At 35.5% G+C, this 21,609-nt stretch overlaps 1 protein-coding gene across 1 annotated transcript in view; it reads left to right on the forward strand.

The window, feature by feature from the left end:
- The window catches only part of LOC150102940 (glutamate receptor ionotropic, NMDA 2B-like), a 275,940-nt gene that overhangs the window by 186,569 nt on the left and 67,762 nt on the right, over positions 1–21,609 (forward strand). Inside the window, exon 15 of the mRNA XM_090398014.1 lies at positions 19,053–19,234. Coding sequence (XP_090254140.1) covers positions 19,053–19,234 — 182 coding nt within the window. The remainder of the gene's footprint in view (positions 1–19,052; positions 19,235–21,609) is intronic.

The raw sequence follows: 21,609 nt of genomic DNA on the forward strand, positions 1-21,609 counted from the left end.
TCAAACGTCTTGCACAAAAGGTTCATTCTTTTGTGAAAGGCGATTCTTTCATCACAGATCTTGAGTTTCCTCAGGAATGTCTGGCTTCAGCAATATCTCATTGGGAAAATAGCGGGCTGTGGACTGCGGTACTCATTCAGCTCCGGCAAAAGGTTGTTCTCCCACGGCGAAAATAAAACCTTCCGAGCGAAGCTGCCTCTGGTAATTTACATCGACTTTTCTCCTCTGCTTTGGCTCGCCGAAAATGCCTGGACGACTGCCATCTCCAATAGCTCGAACTGCGGCCTCCAGGAAACTGAAACTGCTGCCAACTCTCAACTGGGATCCCTCTTTCTGGCGTCTGGAAGCTTTCTCTCTGGCCTGGAAGTCCTCTTTCTCTCTTTCTCTCTCTCTCTGGAGATGACTGGAACCAGGAAGCCCCTTATGCTTAGCTCAGTCCCTTTCATTTTGCGATCTCGCGACCTTGCACTAAGGGTAGTAAACCCCAAAGAATTCGGCATGAATGCTTTTATCTTCGTTTAAGTTTAACCTGCTCTTTGTTCTTCTCCATGCAATCTTTTGATCGTATTTGGCTAGGCGCAGAAACTTGTCTCTGAAACTAGCAGACCTCTTTGATACTTTGCTTCTCCTCTCTGTTGTAGAATCTTCTCTAAACCTAATGACACTTTTAGATACTATCTTTAAAGGTGTTCACGCAGTAAGCAACTCTTATATACAAAACTAGTAAACAACTTTTCTTGCACTCTTTCACATAACTATATACATATACAAAGTTCCCTGGGAAAGCATTGCTTTGTTTTTTTAGGGTAAAACAGTAAATACATTCACTTCCCACAGGGTTAACTACACTAATATTTTTGAAAATATATATAGAACCAAACAAAGTTATTTACAATTTTCATGGAACTTGACCTAAGTAAAAAATCGATTTAAAGCACTTTGGAATTTTTTAAGCTACATCAAGTTTTTACAGTATCGCTGTCTACGCAAAAAAACCAGACAGTCACTTAGAAAATTTAGAGAAACCACCAGAGAATCGTTTCAACGGTGCATTGGAGACGAGAAAATAACCCAATTCCTAATGGCAGAAGACAAAATCCTGCACATAAAGAAAGTAAGACAATATACAGGGTGTTTGGGATAAATTTGACAGTTTCGTAAGGAAAAAGAAAATCTTCTTTGTATCTATTAAATTTAATGAATTGACAAAAAAACATTACAGGCAGAGTTAATTACAATACTATCAACAAGATTTACCCAAAATAACCACCATTAGCATCGATCACAGCTTCAATTCTGCTTCGGAACCTCGAACAAGCTGATGCTACAGTCTCCCTGGGAAGGGCCGCAAGAACTGTTTTAATTTTATCCATTAACTGGGCTTTTGTATTACTGGAAGTGCGATTGGTGTCTTTTTCAACTGCGCCCCATACAAAATAATCCATGGGGTTAAGGTCTGGGGAGTTTGGAGGCCAAACATTTGGACTGGTGAAGTCGTAGAAATTTTCAGACAACCATTTTTGACTTTTCCCAGAGGTGTGGCAAGGGGCCGAATCCTGCTGCCATACATACGGCCTACCATTGGCTACCCTTGTTATCCAGGGCTTGACTACAGTTAGCAACTCCACGAACAAAGCCCGAATTCCAATGCCAGGGTTCTTCAACACCTGTTCCTGCAGATTTGCAGGAACAGGTGTTGAAGATCGTCTGCTAGGGATCTTTCTTCTTGCTACATCCTCGTAGTCACCATTGCAAGTCTCTAGTTCATGCCTGATTGTTTTTACTGTATTCAGGGAGCATTGGGCAGCAGTCGTAATATCCTTATTTTGATGGCGGGCACGAATCATCATGATACAAGTTATTCTCTTCCATGATTCAGGTGGGTTCCAGCGATCCATCCTTTCTGACATCTTGTATATGAATGAAGAAGGGTCCAAACTTTTAAATGAAGAGAAGTGTGTGTTAATACATGTAACTTACGGAAAAATATAATTAATTATAAATATGTCAAATTTATCCCGAACACCCTGTACTACTAGTAACACACAATTTCAATAACGACACCGTAATAACAGAGAAACGTATCGCCTGACCACTGCAAACACAACTGTCTGCAAAACCAGGCACTATAATATTTTGTATGGAGAGACCGTGAGGAAGCATCTTCATCTCGCACTTCCCAGCAACTCGTCACATAATGTTAATCATTTGAACAGTTACAAAACATTAAAACGTAAACTGTGGAAATTGTATCAGTACACTTGGAACTACAAATGCTTCGAATATTCACGTATTATCACATAATACGTGCACCTATTAATCACAGCCACAATGCTAACAACAACAACAACAATAAAACAGAGCGTTAAGTGAATGGCTAGTCTAACTACAGTCAGAAAAGCTACTGACTGCAGTTAGAAAGTGGGGCTACACATCCTCATGATTCTCTTACAGCTAATATTATCACCCACCTCGTTTTCATAAATATACATGTATGAATATAAATATTGCTACTTAAAATGTAGTAATATACTAATATTACTGCATCGTATATGCAACATTGGAAATATTATGTAATAATTTCATATGTAATATATGAAAATACAATATAATAAAAGGCATGATGCATGTAATGAATCATGCAATGATTATTATATGTGATGATTATTATATGTGATATAATTACTTGTCTGAGGTCTTCTTATACGAAATGTAATTATGTCTATAGTATAGTTGGCATGAAAGTAATATTTTAATAATCTTAACATATTATTAATAGTAATAATATTAGTTTACATTGCTTGAAAAGAAATCAACGGTCAACACCCATAATCAAGGCACATCGTGCCATTTAACGAATCTCGTGTTTGTAGCCAGTATTAATTATAGGAATATGATACTCCCAAATCAGTCAGGCTGTGAAAAGGGACGGAGTATTAAAGAAACTTCGGTTATTGTTGATAAATTGGGCCATCCTTGGTCGATAATCAGTGATACCATTCTGAGATGGAAGCGCAGGAGTCAAGTGTTACCTGCACTGGACGAACGATCCCACTCACCCAACCTGAAGGTTGGGATCCACAAATGAATTATGGAAAAACCATCATTGTTCAGCCCACAGATTTTCAGGCATTCGCTAGAACACAAATCTGCACAAAACCATTAAGAACCTAATCTCACATCTTGGGTTTCAGTGGTAGGATAGGACTGCAATATGCAAACTTCACAGATACCAGAACCAATACGTACCCCCATCTTCAACGGTACTACGGTCGTGTGCAATGGGTAGTGGAAGCTTGGAAAGCTGTGTTGAGGAAAGACTTATCACGGTACACCTTCTACCGAGCATTTCGAAGGGGCTGGTGGATGCCCAGTGTAGTGTTTTATATGGAAGAGTATAAAGCGTTCAGGTTTGGCCTTGTGCCTCTGTTCGCGGTGTCAAGAACATTGAACTCAGGAAGGAATCTAAACATTCTGTACGTTTCCTACTCTGTGACGATTCTATTGAACTGAACATTGTCTCTTTCAAAAAAGCAAAGAGCAAGCATGCATTTCAGCATGCTAAAGGGCTGCTATTTTATCTGCGTGGTTTCTTGTAATGAATGCCACTACACTTTGCTTGCCTCCAATGAAGTCTGATCACAACACAACCCTATTGAGCATCTGTGGGATGAACTGCAGGGTCGGATGAATCAAGAGATGTCCACCCCACAACTGTCCAGAATCTCATTACCTGCCTATAAGAAGAATGGTCCAAAATTCCCATTGAGTGCTGTCGTATGCACACAAAATAATAAAACATCATGATACACAATTTCAGTAATGAGTTCTGTTTCCGTTTTGTTACATTTAGCAAAATTAACTAATTTAGATCGATTCAAACGTCATAATATATATTTACTATTTACAATATATACATGTTAATATTGTAAATAGTAAATATTGTAAAAATACATGTGTAATATTGTAAAAAGTACAGAAAGGGCACTGGAAGCTTTTACAGTCAAATTATGCTTAATAAATACACTATCTAACAATAATTGTCGGAAATTTTAGCAATTTACAATTGATACCAGCAGGCGAACCCTAATATCGGGTATGTTTACTTTTGATCAATTCCTGCACCCTTTAATGGAGGTTTTCCACGAATATGCGGGAGACATCAGGTGAATTTTGTCTACATTCCTCCATCAAAGCAGCACTGTGTTCAGCGACAGATATAGCACGTGCTACTCTGAACCTCAATCAATTCTCCAATTCATCCCACAGGCGATCGATTGGGTTGAGGTCGAGACTGCACACAGGCCAGGGCAATCGTTTAACATTCATCTGTTCATACCATTCCATAAGAAACAGGTAAAGCTTGTTTCATTGCTCCAGAATTGGGTATTCCACTGGTCAATTTTCTAGTTCGCATGCACTTTGCATCAGGCCAGACGAGCCACCTTGTTCGTCGTTGTGATGTTCGGCTTGTGTGCCGATGCGCTTCCGTGGAAACACAGTAAATGGAATTTTGATGGTAACGCTGGTTGGTTCCATAAAATTTCACAGTGTGGGCAGCATGTGATTATCCAGAATATCAAGGTATTGAGCTGCCTTTATGAAACCGCGGGCAATGTCCACTGGTCAGACTCCATACGAGTTGAATGCAATCCACACTATTACTCGCCCACTACCAAACTTTACTATGGATACATCACACTGTAGTAACAAGCGTTCACCAGGATTCCTCCACAACCACACTCTGCAATCAGACTGGAAACAGGTGAAGCTTGATTCACTGCTCCAGAGTAGGGTTTTCCACTGGTCAATTTTCTAGTTCACACACGCTTTGCATCAGGCCAGATGAGCCACTTTGTTCGTCGTTGTGATGTTCAGTTTGTGTGCCGTTGCGCTTCCGTGGAAACACAGTAAATGGAATTCTTTTCGTACAGAATTACTGCTCACCATGGTGTTACTAGCCCTCTGGAACTCATCACGGTTGGTCTGTGCCGAATGTATGTGATAGCAATATTTCAATTGTATATGAAATGAGAATAATAATCGTGATCATTGAAATAATAATGATATTATTATTTTAATTTTTTTATTAAAATTATGATTACATATTTAAATTACATATGACACATATATTTGATTACATATGATATATATATTACATATTTTTTTATAAATGCAATTATTTTTATTATTAAAATTATGATAACATATTGTAATTTCATATATATGGCACATATGATTTAAATATGATTACAACAGATATAGTTCGTTTTTTTTCCCTTTTGTAACAATGAAATTCGAACAAATTTTCCTTTTCTTTATCCGTATATATACTGTATATATATATATATATATATTGCTGATCTTGGTTGAGATATAATTTCTCAAGGGTTATTTGAGCGGGAGTTGGTAAATCCCGTTTTATTTTATATAGCCGGGTAAGAAACTCGGGTCGAAATCCATCGACATCTCAAGCGTTAGTTATTATTTATTGGTTTGATTCCTATGTTGGGAAGTAGGCTGATGTTTGATATCCACAACTGCCGCAGGTTGAGAAATTCACACACACACACACACACACACACACACACACACACACACACACACACACACACACACACACACACACACACACACACACACACACACACACACACACACACACACACACACACACACACACACACACACACACACACACACACACACACACACACACACACACACACACACACACACACACACACACACACACACACACACACACACACACACACACAAACATACACACGATAGTTTGGAATTTCTTGACATGCCGCTGAAATGGAAAGCCTGAATATACTCGAATTGTGTTTCATTAAGTTTGTAGGGTGCTTAAGGTGCATGTCTCTTGTTCATAGCCTTAATACTCTTTTCAGCCTATTGTATTATGTAAGGTGCTGTATTCAAAAGGTAGTTTATTTAGCAGGTCTGGAATGTAGAAGCTTCGTATGGCCTCTGCGTAGTAATTATTATATTTATATGTGATATAATTAGTTGTCTCAGGTCTTGTTATGCAGTATGTATTTCTGGATATCCTGTAGTTGGCATAGAAATAATGTTTTAGCAAACCTGCATAGTGACATCAGTGTTCTGACATCACTATGCAGTGTATATAGAGTGGGTATTGTCTCCTTGTTCCCGAAGGATCAGTTTTATCATTTTGTGTTGTAATGACATTAATCTAATTAGTTTGTAGGGAGAAAAGAAAGCATACGTTGTTATAACCTATCTTTATATTTTCGAGTAGTGCTTTGTATATTTGTGTTTTTAGGCATGTGGGAACCATGTCTTTTAACCTGTAGAGTTTGATAGTTATTATTCGGTGTTTGTTTTGTAGAGGGTTTATGTGGCTATTCTAGTTCATATCTGCATCGAACGTAAATTCCAAGATATCGTATTGTTCACACTGGGTGATTGTAGTGGTTTTACTGTTCTGTGTATATTTTATGTTGCAGAGTGGATGTTGGATGAATATATATTTGTTATTAACTGGTTCAGTTAGTGGATTTCTGAATATAATTAGTTTTGTCTTATCTGAGTTTAGGTGTCTGTAGTTTTTAGTTAGCAAGTAAATGAGTATAAATAGATCATGCTACATATTTCTTTGGGCTATGCTTGCATTATTATGGATAGATATTATAGCTGTATCGCCTACGTATTGGAAGATCTTGCCTTTGAGAGGTAGCTGGTTAATATCGTGCATATATACGTTGAATAGGGTTGGAGAGAGAACAGTTCCCTGTGGCACTCCACAGGTTACTGGTAGCTCTCTACTTTGGTTTGACCCGATACGTATTATATGCTTTCCATTTTGGAGGTACTTTATAAACCACCTGTGCAGAGGCCAATCGATTCCTAAGTGTCTCAGATTGTCTAATAAGGTTTGATGTGTGAGTGTGTCAATTGCTTTAGTTAAAACAGTAAAGACTTCTATTATGGCAAATTTGTTTTTGTCTAAGGAGGAATTAATTAAATCTGTAAAGCCAGCCTTCCAAGTGAGATGTTGTTCCCTTATTTTTCGGAAAATCATATTGTGTTTTGGGGATAATATGAAAGGTCTCTGTACATGCTGTGAGTTTCTTCAGTACGATCCGCTCCATAATTTGATTGATAACACTGTCCAACACAATTTTTGCTGACATTTATATGAGACTTGTTTTTTTACTAATTTGGGTGCGCTGTTTTCAAATATTGAACCCATTTTTCTCTATCACGTCAGGTTTTTCCTCTATGGCATTTTCTTTTTGCTAATTTGTAAGTTTTTGATAGTTTTAAGGAGGCAGTACTATTTAGAGGATAAAAAAATCGATTTTTTAATATTATTTTCTGAAAGTATGTATGTTTAGAAATCGGTTCCTAACTTTTTATCAAGAAATTTGAAAAATTCCCGAAGATATAGCCTATTATTCAAAGCGGTGCGCAGATCAGTTTCTGAGCGTTCACCGCTCTCGCTTGTTAGTAAACGAATAAATGGGTAAGAACCTGCAACTGCACGTACTGGCGCTTTAAATGCGAGAGAGGCTGATAATTAGATACATAACTACTTAACATTATTCATTAAAAATTACAAGAATATTTATAAAAAAATAACAATTTTACTTACAAATGAGTTTCAGGGAATAAATTTTTGTTTGTAGCAATTTCTGCTGTGTGTTCTGTTTTGGCAATCCCTTTGAATACTCCAACAGTAGTCGACCATCATGTGAGAATACCATATTCCTTGGTACCGATCTTCTATAGTTTTTAAGTCTTGATGAAATCTTTCGCCTTGTTCATCGCTTACAGCACCTAAATTCTCGGGATATCTATCAAGATGACTGTATAGGAAATGAAGCTTTATGCTCATGTTGCAACCTAGGCGCTGGAAATTTTCAAGCATTGTTTCCACTAGATCTTTGTAATTGCACGCTATTTTGTTTCCAAGAAAATTATTCTCAACCATCGTAAATGAAGTCCAGGCCTATTTCTCAATTTCGTTCATAGAGTTGATGAAATTTGGGTCTCTCATTAAAGTTCTAATTTGCGGTCCATCAAATACACCGGCTTTAATTTTTTCATAAGTAAGTCGTGGAACTTTTTCACATATGTATTGTAAACAGTCACCTTGTAAATCTAAAGCTTTAACATATTGCTTTAACATATAGACCTAGTTTGATGTGTAGAGGTGGAAAAATGATTTTTTCTCTGTCGATTAAAGGTTGATTTATAACATTCTGTTCTCCAACATTTAAGGATATTCTAAGAGGCCAATGTTTCTGACTCCAGTGTTGGTTTCCAGCTCGACTATCCCAGAAGCATAGAAAACACGGAAACTTTGTATATCCTCTTTGAAAGCCAAGTAAAAAGTTCACCATTTTAAGATCCACACAGATGATCCAGTTATGGTCTGCATATTTAATAACTTCAGACCCTTTTTAATATCCTCATATGTTTCCTTTAAGTGCACTGAATAGCCAATAGGAATTGAGTCATATACATTCCCATTGTGTAGTAAGACACACTTGAGACTTCTGCTTGAACTGTCGATAAATAAACGCCACTCATTTGGATGATATTGTACAACACTCATTTCAGTTATTAAACTTGACACATTGTTACAGTAAACAAACCCACACTCGTGTTTAAAATATTGTACAAGATTACTTTCCCTGCTACGATAAAAAGTTATCTTCGTATCTTGCTCCAGTAAGTTTTTTTCATTTAATCGTGAAGCTAACAATTCCGATGATTCCTTTGATATGCCCAAATCTCTTACTAAGTCATTCAATTCCGCTTGAGTAGAACGTTGCGGTCCATAACTAGAAGTTAAATTTTCATTGTCTAAATCAATATCCGGGTCTTGCTCCTCAAGAACATCTCGCATATCCCGATCATGCTCGTTCTCAAGTAAAGGAAGTCTTTTATAAATTGGCACGGCTATTTCATTGTAATGAGCAACTTGCCGAATTGCTGAGTCGAGATTTGGATACACAATTTTTTCTTATTCTTCTTATTATAACCAGAAGCCTGAACTAAATAAAAATAGCAATCATCTACGTGATTTTTCGGTTCACGCCAAATCATTGGAATGCCAAAAGCTAATTTTTGGCGTTTTCCATTGCTCCACTGTCGTAAATTTTCTACACATGACTTACACACTTTATTTGGAGCTCATGACTTGTCCTGATCTGCAATTTTTACGTCAAAGTATGCAAAGTGCACTTTATTAATGAAATCAGTGATATTTTTCCTTTGACTGGGAACAGTAAAGCTGCCACAAATGTAGCAGAAGGAATCTACACTATTGACACAATTTCGAGTGGTAGACATGATGTATTTTCTTCACTGCCGACTAACATGCAATTAACAAGACAAAAAAACAACAACCAGAGACTTTATTCAAACGTTATAAGCGTTCATCATACTTTCACAATCGATTAACGATTGACTGATTTCAATCGTTCTTTGTCCGCTATGACGCATATAGCATTCATTTGTTTTAGGCAGTTGTCATCGCCTACTTTTCATCACTTAAATATATTAGGTCGGTTATCGGCCTCTCTGACATTCAAAGCGCCAGTACGTGCAGTTGCAGTTTCTTACGCATTTATTCGTTTACTAACAAGCGAGAGCGGTGAACGCTCCGATTCTGATCTGCGCACCGCTTTGACTAATAGGCTATATCTTCGGGAATTTTTCGAATTTCTTGATAAAAAGTTAGGAACCGATTTTTAAACATATATAATTTCAAAAAATAATATTAAAAATCGATTTTTTTGATTCTCTAAATAGTACTGCCTCCTTAAAACTATCAAAAACTTACAAATTAGCAAAAAGAAAATGCCATAGAGGAAAAACCTAAATGGGTTTGATATTTGAAATCAGCGCACCGAAATTAGTAAAAAACAAGTGTTAGATCATAATCAGCAGATTTGTTTTTTGTTGGCCAGTGTAATTGGTAATGTCGCTATAAGTTTAGTTTATTTTAGTAATTCTGCAATTTCTGATAAAATTTCTTCCTGGGTGTGATTATGGCGGTCTTTAGCATACTTGGTATCTGTCCTGTTTTAAATATTTCATTTATTAACTTTAGTAGGATAGGACCTAAGCAAGTTACATGTTGCTAGATATTCCTAAGTCCTATTCCATCAATTCCTGGACCTTTGTTTGGTTTGATTTGAGGTGTTACAGAGAGAAGTTCTGCTTCTTTATGGTTGGAAACCATAATGTCTCTTTTGACTGTGGTTCAAATGTGAGGATCACGTTTTGTGATTGGAGGAATATTTCTGTGCATTTCTTGCATGGAGTCTGCAAAGTATTGGATAAAGTCATTTACTAGTTGTTGGATAGAACTTGCATCTTTCATGAAGCTGTGTTTGGTGGTTTCAAAGGCGGTGGTTTTGGGAGCAAAATCTAGTATCTTGTTGATAAGATGCCGAGTTTGTTTCATGTTGTTTTTGCAGAGGTTAATTTATCTCTCTAATAGCTTCTTGTTGCATTTCTTGTTTGCATTATAAGGCGATTCCTTGTTACCTTATATTTTATATTCGGTTTTTAAAGCTGGGTTATTTGCATATAGCTTTAATTTGTTTCCATAGAGTGTCCTTTCTCTGTATTTCAAGGATTTGGTTTTGTATTATCCAAGGATTTTCGGGTTGTTTTTGAACGATTTCTGACTTTCTTTGCAGCTTTCTTATATATTTCCTCCAGTTTGAGTTTAATGTTCTTGTATAGGATATCTGTTGATTCCGGTGATGCCATGTGCTCCTATTCGATTTTCTTATTTCGTTGACTATTTCTTCGTTGTGTGGAGCATTGGATGGATATTGTCTTATTGTGCAGGTTTAGATGGATATTGTTCAGGTTTAGAGCCGTAAAGTATGGTTTGCACCTTCACACTTTATGTCTGCTGCAATAATAATAATAATAATAATAATAATAATAATAATAATAATAATAGTTTTTTTAAAGTTTTGTTATTATTTCTCAGATAAATTATACACATGCATACAATAATAATTATACATATATAATATTTATAATACATTATGTGAACCGAATTGCGCATAACAGATATTTGAACGTACATATCTTTAAATCCCATTATAATAATAGTTTTTATTTTATTTTTATTTTTTTATTATTATTTTAACAACTATAATTTGTTTTCGTCATCAAAATTACCCCTTTCAGTAATCGTTAATTATATTTTTTTTTCAATGTCAAATAATACTTTATTATCTGTAATAATACTTTTATATATGTATATATATAAAAATATATATACATATTCATATAATATAATTATACATGCAATTTATATAATACATATAATACATACAATTTATATAATACCTATAATACACATATTTATATATTACATACAATTTAAAAGATAATACTACAATTTTTCACTCGTGGTTCAGTTCTGATTCCAATTTATCTCAAACTTTGTACAGTGCGCTAGTCATACGGTTCAAAAATTCGTGTGTTATTAGTAGCAATAACGATTTTAGTAATAGTTTATAATCAGTTATAGTTCAGTTACAGGATAGATTACGCAATTATCCATCTATCTATATAATGTTTTTTTTTTCAGTAGAGAAAGCTAGGAAAATATCTTATTTAAATTGCATAAATGATGATATTAACAATGTGTTTTACATCTTTCTTCACATTCGTATTTACAGTGACTCATTTTTTCTTAAATCAATTATAATATTTACTTGTTTCTTTGCCTGGCTTCTTCCTCGAAGCTTTGCAGAGCTTATCTGAATAATGTTATCAGTATCTTCCAGGGTCGAATGCTGGTCTTGAAATTCACGCTTGCTCTTGTTATCATTCAGGGAATGAGAGTGTGATTGAAGTCTGATTAGCGGAATAATGAATTACTGACTATTTAAAACTATGTACACGTAACCCTCGTATACTCGGATGTTAAGTTCGCGGATGTTAGGTTCCGCAGAAATGCCGCGTTATATAAATCGAGTTATGCAAGTCTCAGATCACAGAGAAAAAGTAGGGTTATGTTCCGAAATCGTTTTTTTTTTAAATTATATAAACAACAATGATATATACAACAAAAAAAAAATATTTTTATTTAATTTAGGTAATTCATGTAAGTTAAGAAAGTATATAAACTATAACAAATACATAGTATAAAAGTATAAAAATTACAAATTGCACTTTAACATCATTGCACATAATGCATAAATGTTTTAGGCAAAATAAAATAGTGAATATTTTAATCTTTCATAGCATTTGAGGATTGGTTAATAAACACTGTTTTTGTAATGTAATCACCTGATGCATTACTACAAAACAGTAGAGTAATTCTATCTTTGGAAACTTTGAATCCAGGAGCTGATCTTTCATTTTTCGAAAAATAGGTGTTTTTGCACTTTTTTCAAATATAACCCGGATTCATTCTCATTGAACACCTGGTCTGCGCTATAAATGTTTATAAACTTTGATACTTTTTTGTTTAATAAGATTTCCATCCATAGTAATTTTCTATTGAGGCGCAATCTTCTATCGAAATCTTTAAGGATTTCTCCATTTTTCCATTAGAATATCGCATACACGATCAACGCCCTTTGCACTTATCGTTGACCCAGAAATAAACACTTTCTCGGATTTTATGTTGATTTTGTTTGATTGTTCGAAATGTTGATTCATTTAAATTCAAAGTCCCAGTAAAAACTTCTGGTTTTTCTCCATTTTTCAACCGATCCAAGATTTTGAATATTTTTCTTCTAGAGAAATTAATTTACACAAAAAAGCAGCATTACATATTGTATGTAACTCACCAGAAAATAAAGTGCTCAGCTTGAGATGAACAAACTTATGATTTTTAATGCACTTCCTGGCATAAACAAGGACAATTTACAACAATAAATATTTTACACGGTAAACAATGCAGTAGCTATGCAGTGTTCCTCTCAATGGAGGAACTTTAGCACACTCCATGTTCAACTCAATGGGTATATAGTGTTCCACTTATACCTATTGAGTATAGTTTGGGGAGTAGCATGTAATGTTCAAGTGTATCGCATGCTTTAGTTAAGTCAAGTAGTATAAGGACGGCGTACTTGTTTTTGTCGAGAGCTTTGGTTATTGTGTCGGCGATGTCTTCTAATAAAGTGATGGTGCTTTTTGTTTTCTGAAAGCCGTTATATTTTATGAGATGATGTTGTATTTCTGTAAATTGTTCTGTATTCTGGAGTCGGTTATTTGTTTTAGAATTTTTGAAATTACTGGTAGGATAGCTATTGGTCTGTAGTTCTGAGTATCGTTTCTTTTACCATGTTTATAAATGGGCGTAATTATTGCAGTTTTTAGTTGTTGTGGAATAATGCCAGTGTCGAATATTATGTTCACGAGTCTCAAAAATATTGGATTTATTTGTTCAAAGTGTGTTATAAGGTCTGTGAGTCTTATTTTGTCAACTCCTGGAGTGGTCTTTGGTTTTAGTTGTAAGAGAGTGCTTCTTTCAGTTCCAGTATTGTTACGGGTGGAAAATACATCGTTTGTTGTTGACTTTGTGTCGGTAGTTTTTTGTTGCTCGTTGGTAGTTTGTCTTTTTTGAGTTGTGTGATGTTGTTCGTGAAGGCATGGTTGAATGACTTTGCTAGTTCCTCTTGGTTTGTGTCCTGACTGAAGCGTTTAGCAATAAAATCTTTTACTGAAATTTTCTTTTTTCGAGTTACTACATCGTTGAGTGCAGCACAATTTTGCTTTATGTTATATTCTATGAATGTTTGGAAGTAGTAGTGACTTTTTGCCCTACGCATGTTTGTTGTTAGTTGATTTCTTGTGTTTTCATATAAAGTTTGTAAATGTTTGTTACTGGGTGACTTTTTGAGTTTTTTCCATAGAATTTCTTTTTCGGTAATACTATTTAGTATGTCGTCATTTATCAATGGATTGTTGTCTGTTTGTCGCCTCCTTTGTGTAGACTTTGTTGCTTTTTTTTGCATATTTCTGTGAACTTTAGTTGAAAATTCTCGTATAATGTTACAGGATCATTTATTTTAAGTAAGCAATTCCAGTCTGTATTTCTTACATGGTTATCGACAATGCTTTAATATTATCGAGTTTTATCAATTTTTTTTGTGAGAGGAGGGGGGGGTTATTACGTTATGTGATAACGTAATAAAAGAAAGTTGAGACAAAGTAGTGATCGGAAATTTTGACATTAATTACTGATGATGTGTATGTATGGATGGGAGCCCGTATATTTTGATATGATCAATACATAATATTGTGTTAGTGCATTGTTGAGTATTTCTTCTCTTGTTGGGGAGTTAATGGTAGGGATTATGTTGTACTGACTTATTATATCGAAATATATGTTAGTGTTTGAAGAAGCGTGGTCAAGTTTTATTAATGTCTCCTATTAGAATGAGCCTATGTGTTGTACGGGGTTCGATGCCGCTTAGCCATATTTCTAACTCGTGAAGAAAACTGAGTGGATTATTATCTGGGGTTCTGTATATTTATTTATTGTGTATTTGATACTATTGTGGCTATTTGTGATTTCCAAAATTAGTGTTTTCGCTTGTTAGAAGTGAGTTTGTTTTTCAGTCACATTGTATTTTTCTTTGATAAGTGCCACGATCCAACCTCCTCTTTTGTTTGGTGTACTTAAATTGTAGGTTTGGTAATTATTAATGTTGTATGAGTAAATTTCTGTGTCATTTATTAAAACTTTGGTCAGTATTAGTGCATCTAGATTTGTCATGGCGTAGTTGAGTAGTATTAACTATGTAATTCACTGTTTATTTACTTCTTATGTTTGTGTGTACGATAGTGAAGTTGGTATTGGCGGGAATGTTATCTGACCATTTCTTCAAAGAGTCAAAGACCTTGACGTTTATATTGTCTGACTGGATATGTTCGCCTATGTTTGAGATCTACATTATATAGTTTCAGTGATTTCTAATCTTGTTCTTAAGGATTTGAATAGTTAGTGTTTTTATATTGGTAAGCTGTGTAGGTTGGATTCTCTTGTATTTATATAAACTCGAGTGTTTTCATTTTTTCTCATAAATATCTCTGAATCTTTAGTCCACCGGAATTTGTAGAGTTTCTCGGTCTTTGCTTCCTTGCTTTTTATAAAAGATTTTTAAAGTATGGAGTGTCTTCAGTTATAGAGATTGGTGTTGGGAGTTTCTTGTCAGTTAAGGTCGATGTTGTCGACCTTGTTTTCTTGCTTGCAGCAAGAATGGAGTCTCTCAGACTTCTGTTCGTATAACGAGCGATGATTGGTGCCGGTCTCTCTTTGTTTTTTGTGGGCCTCGGTTAATAGAGGCGATGTCTGTGTTGCGACTTGAATGCCAATTTTGCTCAATTAGTTGCATTATGTTGCTTAAATCTTCTGTCTTTTCTTTAGTTATTACCTCAATTTAAAGTTTTTTTTTGTAGCATGTGCTCCATTTGACACGTGAGTGTGTTTACCTCTTTCCGCAGTTCTTCATTTTCGCGCTTGAGTGTTTCTTATGTTTCTATCGCTACAATTAAATTTTTCTTTATTTCTCGCACGGTTCCTAACATTTCTTCAGAGGTCACGTTTTTGAACTGTATGTAACGTTCATACACCTCAAATTTTTTGTTGAAGTGTTCCATGTGTGTATTTAGCAAGTCTTTAAGCATGAATTTAAATGAATCAAAGTTATCTGTAATTTTAGGATCAGGAAGCGGCTTACCTTGATGTGCATCGTTGCTTTTCTTTGGTGTCTCTTCTTTGTTCTTTATTTTCTCACGGTATTGTAGATAGTGCCATTCGGTCCATTTCGGGCTCCTTTTGCTTTCCACGTGCTTTCTGAGATCACTGAACATTGGAAGTGTTGTCTTTTACCACATTCAGAACAATGCGACCCATTCCTTCGTCACTTAATGGATTATTGCACTTGTTACAGCACATTGTGCTTGACCTTCGCTGTCTCGGTGACCTTTAGACTTTCTTCCGGTTAGCGACAGTAGTTCGACTTTTAAAATGGCGACGTCCTTTGTTCTTTGTTGGTTGATGACAGCAGTTCACTCTATGATTTTCAGCACTGAAAATTTGAATATTACTTAGCTGATTTTGATGATTTAAACGTCCCTGTCTTCAACGTCACTAGAAGGATTAAGTATCAGCACTTTCAAATTAAAAACATAAGTTAAAACCACTTTAAACCTATTAAAACGGTAGCAGCGATAACATCGTGCATGCAGCCTTCTGCCTACACAGCGTCATCTCTCTGTAATTATAATAACAATATTAATAATTGGTTACACGTTTTTTTGTATTTTTCACACTCCATATATACAATAACAATAGATATTATTTCTCTATATAAGATTTTTTTTAATAGTATTTTTTTCTATTATCATCATACAGAGTATTTACATATTTACAATTAAGACATATTACGTTTTCTGCTCTGTACAATATTCTGTACGCAGTTTAAAGTACCTTATTTCTTTATTTAAATACAAATACACATTGCCTGTGTAGCTCAGTAGAAGTGGCGTTTGCATTCTATGGCGGCGCTCGACAGCACAAAGAAAGGATTTGGTGGTTTTTTCGGATTTTCTCGGGTTCTTCGTCCCGTAAACTCAAGACAATCGACCGTCGAACCCACACTATTTTCAGACATTGCAAATATTGTGTTAGGTTTAGGGACCACGAGATGGCAGCACTAGCTTGCCGCCTTCCTCACTGCGTCCCAATGAGTCAGTGATAGCCTTGGGCCAGCTATCTCTCTGATTGGCTTCCAGTGGAGATAGAACTGCCCACTCAGTCTCCAAAAGTTAGATAGGGTAAACGGTCCAGCCTACTCCCTATATGGGAACAAATAGGCGTTAGCTGATGTATTTTTTTTTATATAAATACATTTTTTGTTCATATCAGTATCATCATTTATTATCATACACGGTATTGACATATTCATTGCAATGATTTGCAGTCTACGATTATTTGGATTAGTTGAATGAGGCGCGGTAATCCCACCTACTTCGAAGCTAATGTTAGCTTTTATGAAGAAAGTAGGATTAGCTTTCACTATTTATGTCGTTATGTGTAAGGGTTAATGTATATTAACTGTGCTGGGATAGTTTCCAGAGTTCGTATTTTAATGTTTTCTAGTTGCCTATGTGTTTTAAATTTCTTGGTAGGTTGTTGAGTAGCGTATGGATCAGATGCGATCTCAGAAAAGAACCGTATGAGTTGTCGAAGGGTCTAGGAATGTAAAGAGTTGTTGTGGGTCGTGTAATGCGATATGTGTGTCTGTTGTTACATAATTGGTACGAAATATTTTCTTAGTAATATTATGTAGTGTTTCAGATTTTTAATGCTATGGATTCTGTGTGTGTCGACATGGCGGTTTTCGGATATTGGCTGTATAAGGTCTCCAAATCACTGTTGACACGATTTTCGTATGTAATATTTCTATTTTTGATCGCTGTTTGATGTGTTTGCGTAGACCTTATATCGTACCTGATATAGATACCTGGTATAGCGTACGTGATATAGAAGTTGGTTTTTTTTATGTTAGATGGAATCATGTCTTTTACTTGAAAGAGTTTTGCTGCGACGATGCGGAGTTTAGTATGAAGGTAATCTATATATGTTTTGTCCATTTCAGGTGACAATGTATGTAAAGACCAAGGTATTTTGCATGTGTTACGGGATTGGGACATTGGCAGGTATTTTTGTTGTTAATGCAGTGGTATGTGTGACAGCATAGCAATAATGGCGCGGTGTGCGTGATTCTCGGATTTAGTATTATTAACATCTATGTCTTTGTGCCGTTGATTACAAATGAGTTTTGGTAGAAGTATATTGTGATTTCATTTTGGTCTTGTGCTTTGGCGAGAGGCGTGTTGATGTCTGTCTGAACTGCTAGTAGCGAGGTGTCATCAGCGTACTGAAATATGTGACTTCGTGTGGCCAGGTTATGAACATCATCAATGTATATGTTGAATAGAGTCGGTGATAATATGGATCCTTGTGGGACACCGTGTTTTAATTTTATATCCCGGCAGTAACATGACCCAATTTTTGTTACTTGTAATCTGTTTGAGAGATAGTTCCTGAACCAGGTATGCCGTGTTCCTCTTATGACGACTGAGTGTAGTTTAGTCAGCAGTATGTCATGTTCAAGTGTATCAAAAGCTTTGATTAAGTCAAGCAGTATAAGGACAGCGTACTTGTATTTATCGAGGGCTTTGTTTATGCGATGTCTTCTAATAAAGTGCTGGAGCTTTTTGTTTTCTGAAAGCCCTATTGCTTCTGTGAGATAATGTTGCACTTCTGTAAATAGTTCTGTAGTCTGGTGTGTGTTATTTTTTCAAGAATTTTTGAAATAACAGGTAGGTTAGCTATTGTCTGTAGTTCTGGTATCATTTCTTTTACCATGTTTGTAAATTGCGTAATTATCGCAGTTTTTAGTTGTTGTGGAATAATGCCAGTGCCGGATATTACTTTCACGAGTCTCAAAAGTGTTGGATTTATTTGTTCAAAGAGTGGTATTATTATGATATTATTTTGTCTATTGCTGAAGTCGTCTTTGGTTTTAGTTATAAGAGTTCCTTCATTTCGTGTTTTGCTACAAGTTGAAGATACATAGTTTGCTGTTCACTTTGTGTTGGAATTTTTTGTTTGTCGTTGATAGATTGTCTTTTCTGAGTTGTGTGATATTATTTTCGAAGGCGCTGTGTAAAGTAATAATAATTACTATTATTGTTATTATTTTAGTTTTATTATATTTCTTATTATTATTGTGTTAAAAATATATCTATTATCGAAAATCAATAAGATTATTATTGTTATTATTGTTAAAAAAACAACTTTTAATTTCAAGTTTACATGTACCAGTTGTACTTGTAGCTAACGTTTTTATTTCACTGTTGAATTTGTTTATCTACTTGTGCGTACATATAATTTCTTTGAAAGAGGATAAATATTAAAAAGTATAAAATTTATGAATAATTAATCAATTTCTTAATAATTTGAAACCGGGACTTAAATATCTCCTTTCTTTCAGAGTATGGGTAAATCTTTGAGTTTTCGAGGGGCTGTATATGAAGCACAAGATTTGATAAGACATCATCGTTGTAAAGATCCTGTCTGTGACACCCAGTTATGGAAAACACGTCACGAATTGGATATGGCGAGGCTTAGAATTCGACAGTTAGAATTAGAGCTTCATGGATCTCAAGGCGTCGGGTAAGATGATCTGCTATTATGTGATATGCAAATATAGCTGTTTTTATTTCTTTTTATTCCATTAAAAATTTAAACCTTAAAATTTTTAGGGGCTTTTTACTATCCTTACTTGAAGAATGAAAAAAGGTATGTAATTGCATATTGATATGAACAAGCAAACAAAAGAATGCATGAGTTTTCATACATTTCTTTCCACGTAGAATCTTCTCCGTGCTGAGACTGAAATTATTTAACCTGCCAAAGGCACAGGCATTTCGTCTGAACACTCTTTTCGGTTTTCCTAATGATATCGCTTTAACTCTAATTGCTGAATTCTTATACAGTTATTGCAAGAGTTAATTAATTGTAAAGTTAACGTTCAATAGAGTATATCTGTGTACCAGTTACTCCTAACATTATATAATTCTTTTAGGTTGTATTACTTAAATAAAGAGCCAATAGGTTTCATTTCGGTGATGTAACATTATTTAAATTAAGGGGATATTAAATCCCACATTGTTTCAAAACCGAATAAGAAACTCAAAGATCGGAATAAAACACTTCCATGCCGAATATATTAAACTATAAACGTATCGGCGGATACAAGTGTGAGCTAAGGTTAAAGCACGTAGTACAAACTAGGGCGACTCGTAGCAAAGGTGAGTAAAGCGCTGATCACTATTCTTAGTATTTCCCATAATGTTTCCCATAATGTAAAACTCGTCTCCTAGGAGATGTATGATGTCGGTGAAGGTCACCCAGACCGGTTTCGACCTTATGTATAGGTGAAGCGGGCTCTAAATATAAGACGATCCCGAAAGATTATCCAACTCAGCGTTGTTCCACTCAATGGCAGGCTCACCCCGTCACCGAGAAGAACTTCTCAGCGTTGGCTCTACCCTGTGTCAGGCTCACCCCACCACCAAGCAGAGCCATGATCTCAGCGGTAACCCCACTCAGAGATAGGCAAAAACCTACCTACAAGCGGAGCCTCTCAAAGCCAGATCCGCCTCGCACCGGTTTCCACCCTCAATTAGGTCTCATCAGTGAGTAGGTAGACTAAATTAATACTGAGGGTATAGCGACGATAACTTATATATTCTGTTATACGAGTTGTCAAACAGGTGCACCCATTAAATTACTTAAATAAAGAGCCAATAGGCTTCATTTCGGCGATGTAACATTATTTAAATTAAAGGGATATTACATCCCATATTGTTTCAAAACTGAATAAGAAACTCAAAGATTTCATCACTATTCTTAGTATTTCCCATAATGTAAAACACCTCCTAGGAGATGTATGATGTTATACATTATGGTGGAAGGTCACTACCCAGACCGGTTTCGACATGAAGCCTATGAAGAAGCCCATGAAGCCTATGAGACTTCCAAAATGAAGACTATTGGCTATTTATTTAAGCAATTTAATGGGTGCACCTGTATGACAACTCGTATAGCAGCGTACATAAATTCTTTTCGCTATACCCTCAGTATTAATTTGGTCTACCTACTCACTGATGAGACATCAATAAAGGTGGAAACCGGTCTGGGTAGTGACTATCCACCATAATGTATAACATCATACATCTCCTAGGAGATGTGTTTTACATTATGGGAAATACTAAGAATAGTGATCAGTTCTTTAGCCACCTTTGCTACGAGTTGCCCTAGTTTGTTCTACGTGCTTTAGTTCACGCTAGTATCCGCCGATACTTTTATAGTTTACTATATTCGGAATGAAACGCTTTGATTCCGATCTTTAAGTTTCTTATTCGGTTTGGAAACAATGTGGGATTTAATACCCCTTAATTTAAATAATCTTTTAGGTTGTCTTTAGCACGCACATCCAGTGTGTTTTTATATTCAGACTGAACTTGCCATGCAATATTTGTAACTCTTCTAGTCTGCTGCTTAAAATTTTCATAAATGACATTATTCTTAAGCATACGGTATAACTTCCACACCAGAGCTTTCTTTGGAATTCTTTGCTTATCAGGAATGTGCATCCTTTTCTCCCCTACCCTATATACTCGTATCTGCTTTTATCTGTAAAGAAACATTCTAATATTGCATTCCTTTCAGTATATTTAATACTTCTGATGTAGTGCCTATATCCTTCCCATCTATCAAACCGATACCATTGGATAGGACCTGATATTCTCAATTGTTCATAATTTTCTGCCTTGTAGCTTGTAACCTTTCCTGAAAGAAACATTCAAATACATAGCCACTTCCCAGATCTGCACAGCACGATCATCATGAACCTGAGACAAAAGGTTATTATTTCTTTAACAGAAACCTCTTCACTATCAATAATCTAGCACTCTTTCACTTCTAGTTTTACCACTGCCTCCTGCTTTCCATTTGGTTTTGCCACTACCAAAGCATAGTAGAGA

The sequence above is a fragment of the Typopeltis vanoorti genome, chromosome 9 (assembly GCF_054136105.1).
Source record: "Typopeltis vanoorti isolate ZY-2024b chromosome 9, IOZ_Tvanoo_1.0, whole genome shotgun sequence".
Taxonomy (NCBI): Eukaryota; Metazoa; Arthropoda; class Arachnida; order Uropygi; family Thelyphonidae; genus Typopeltis; species Typopeltis vanoorti.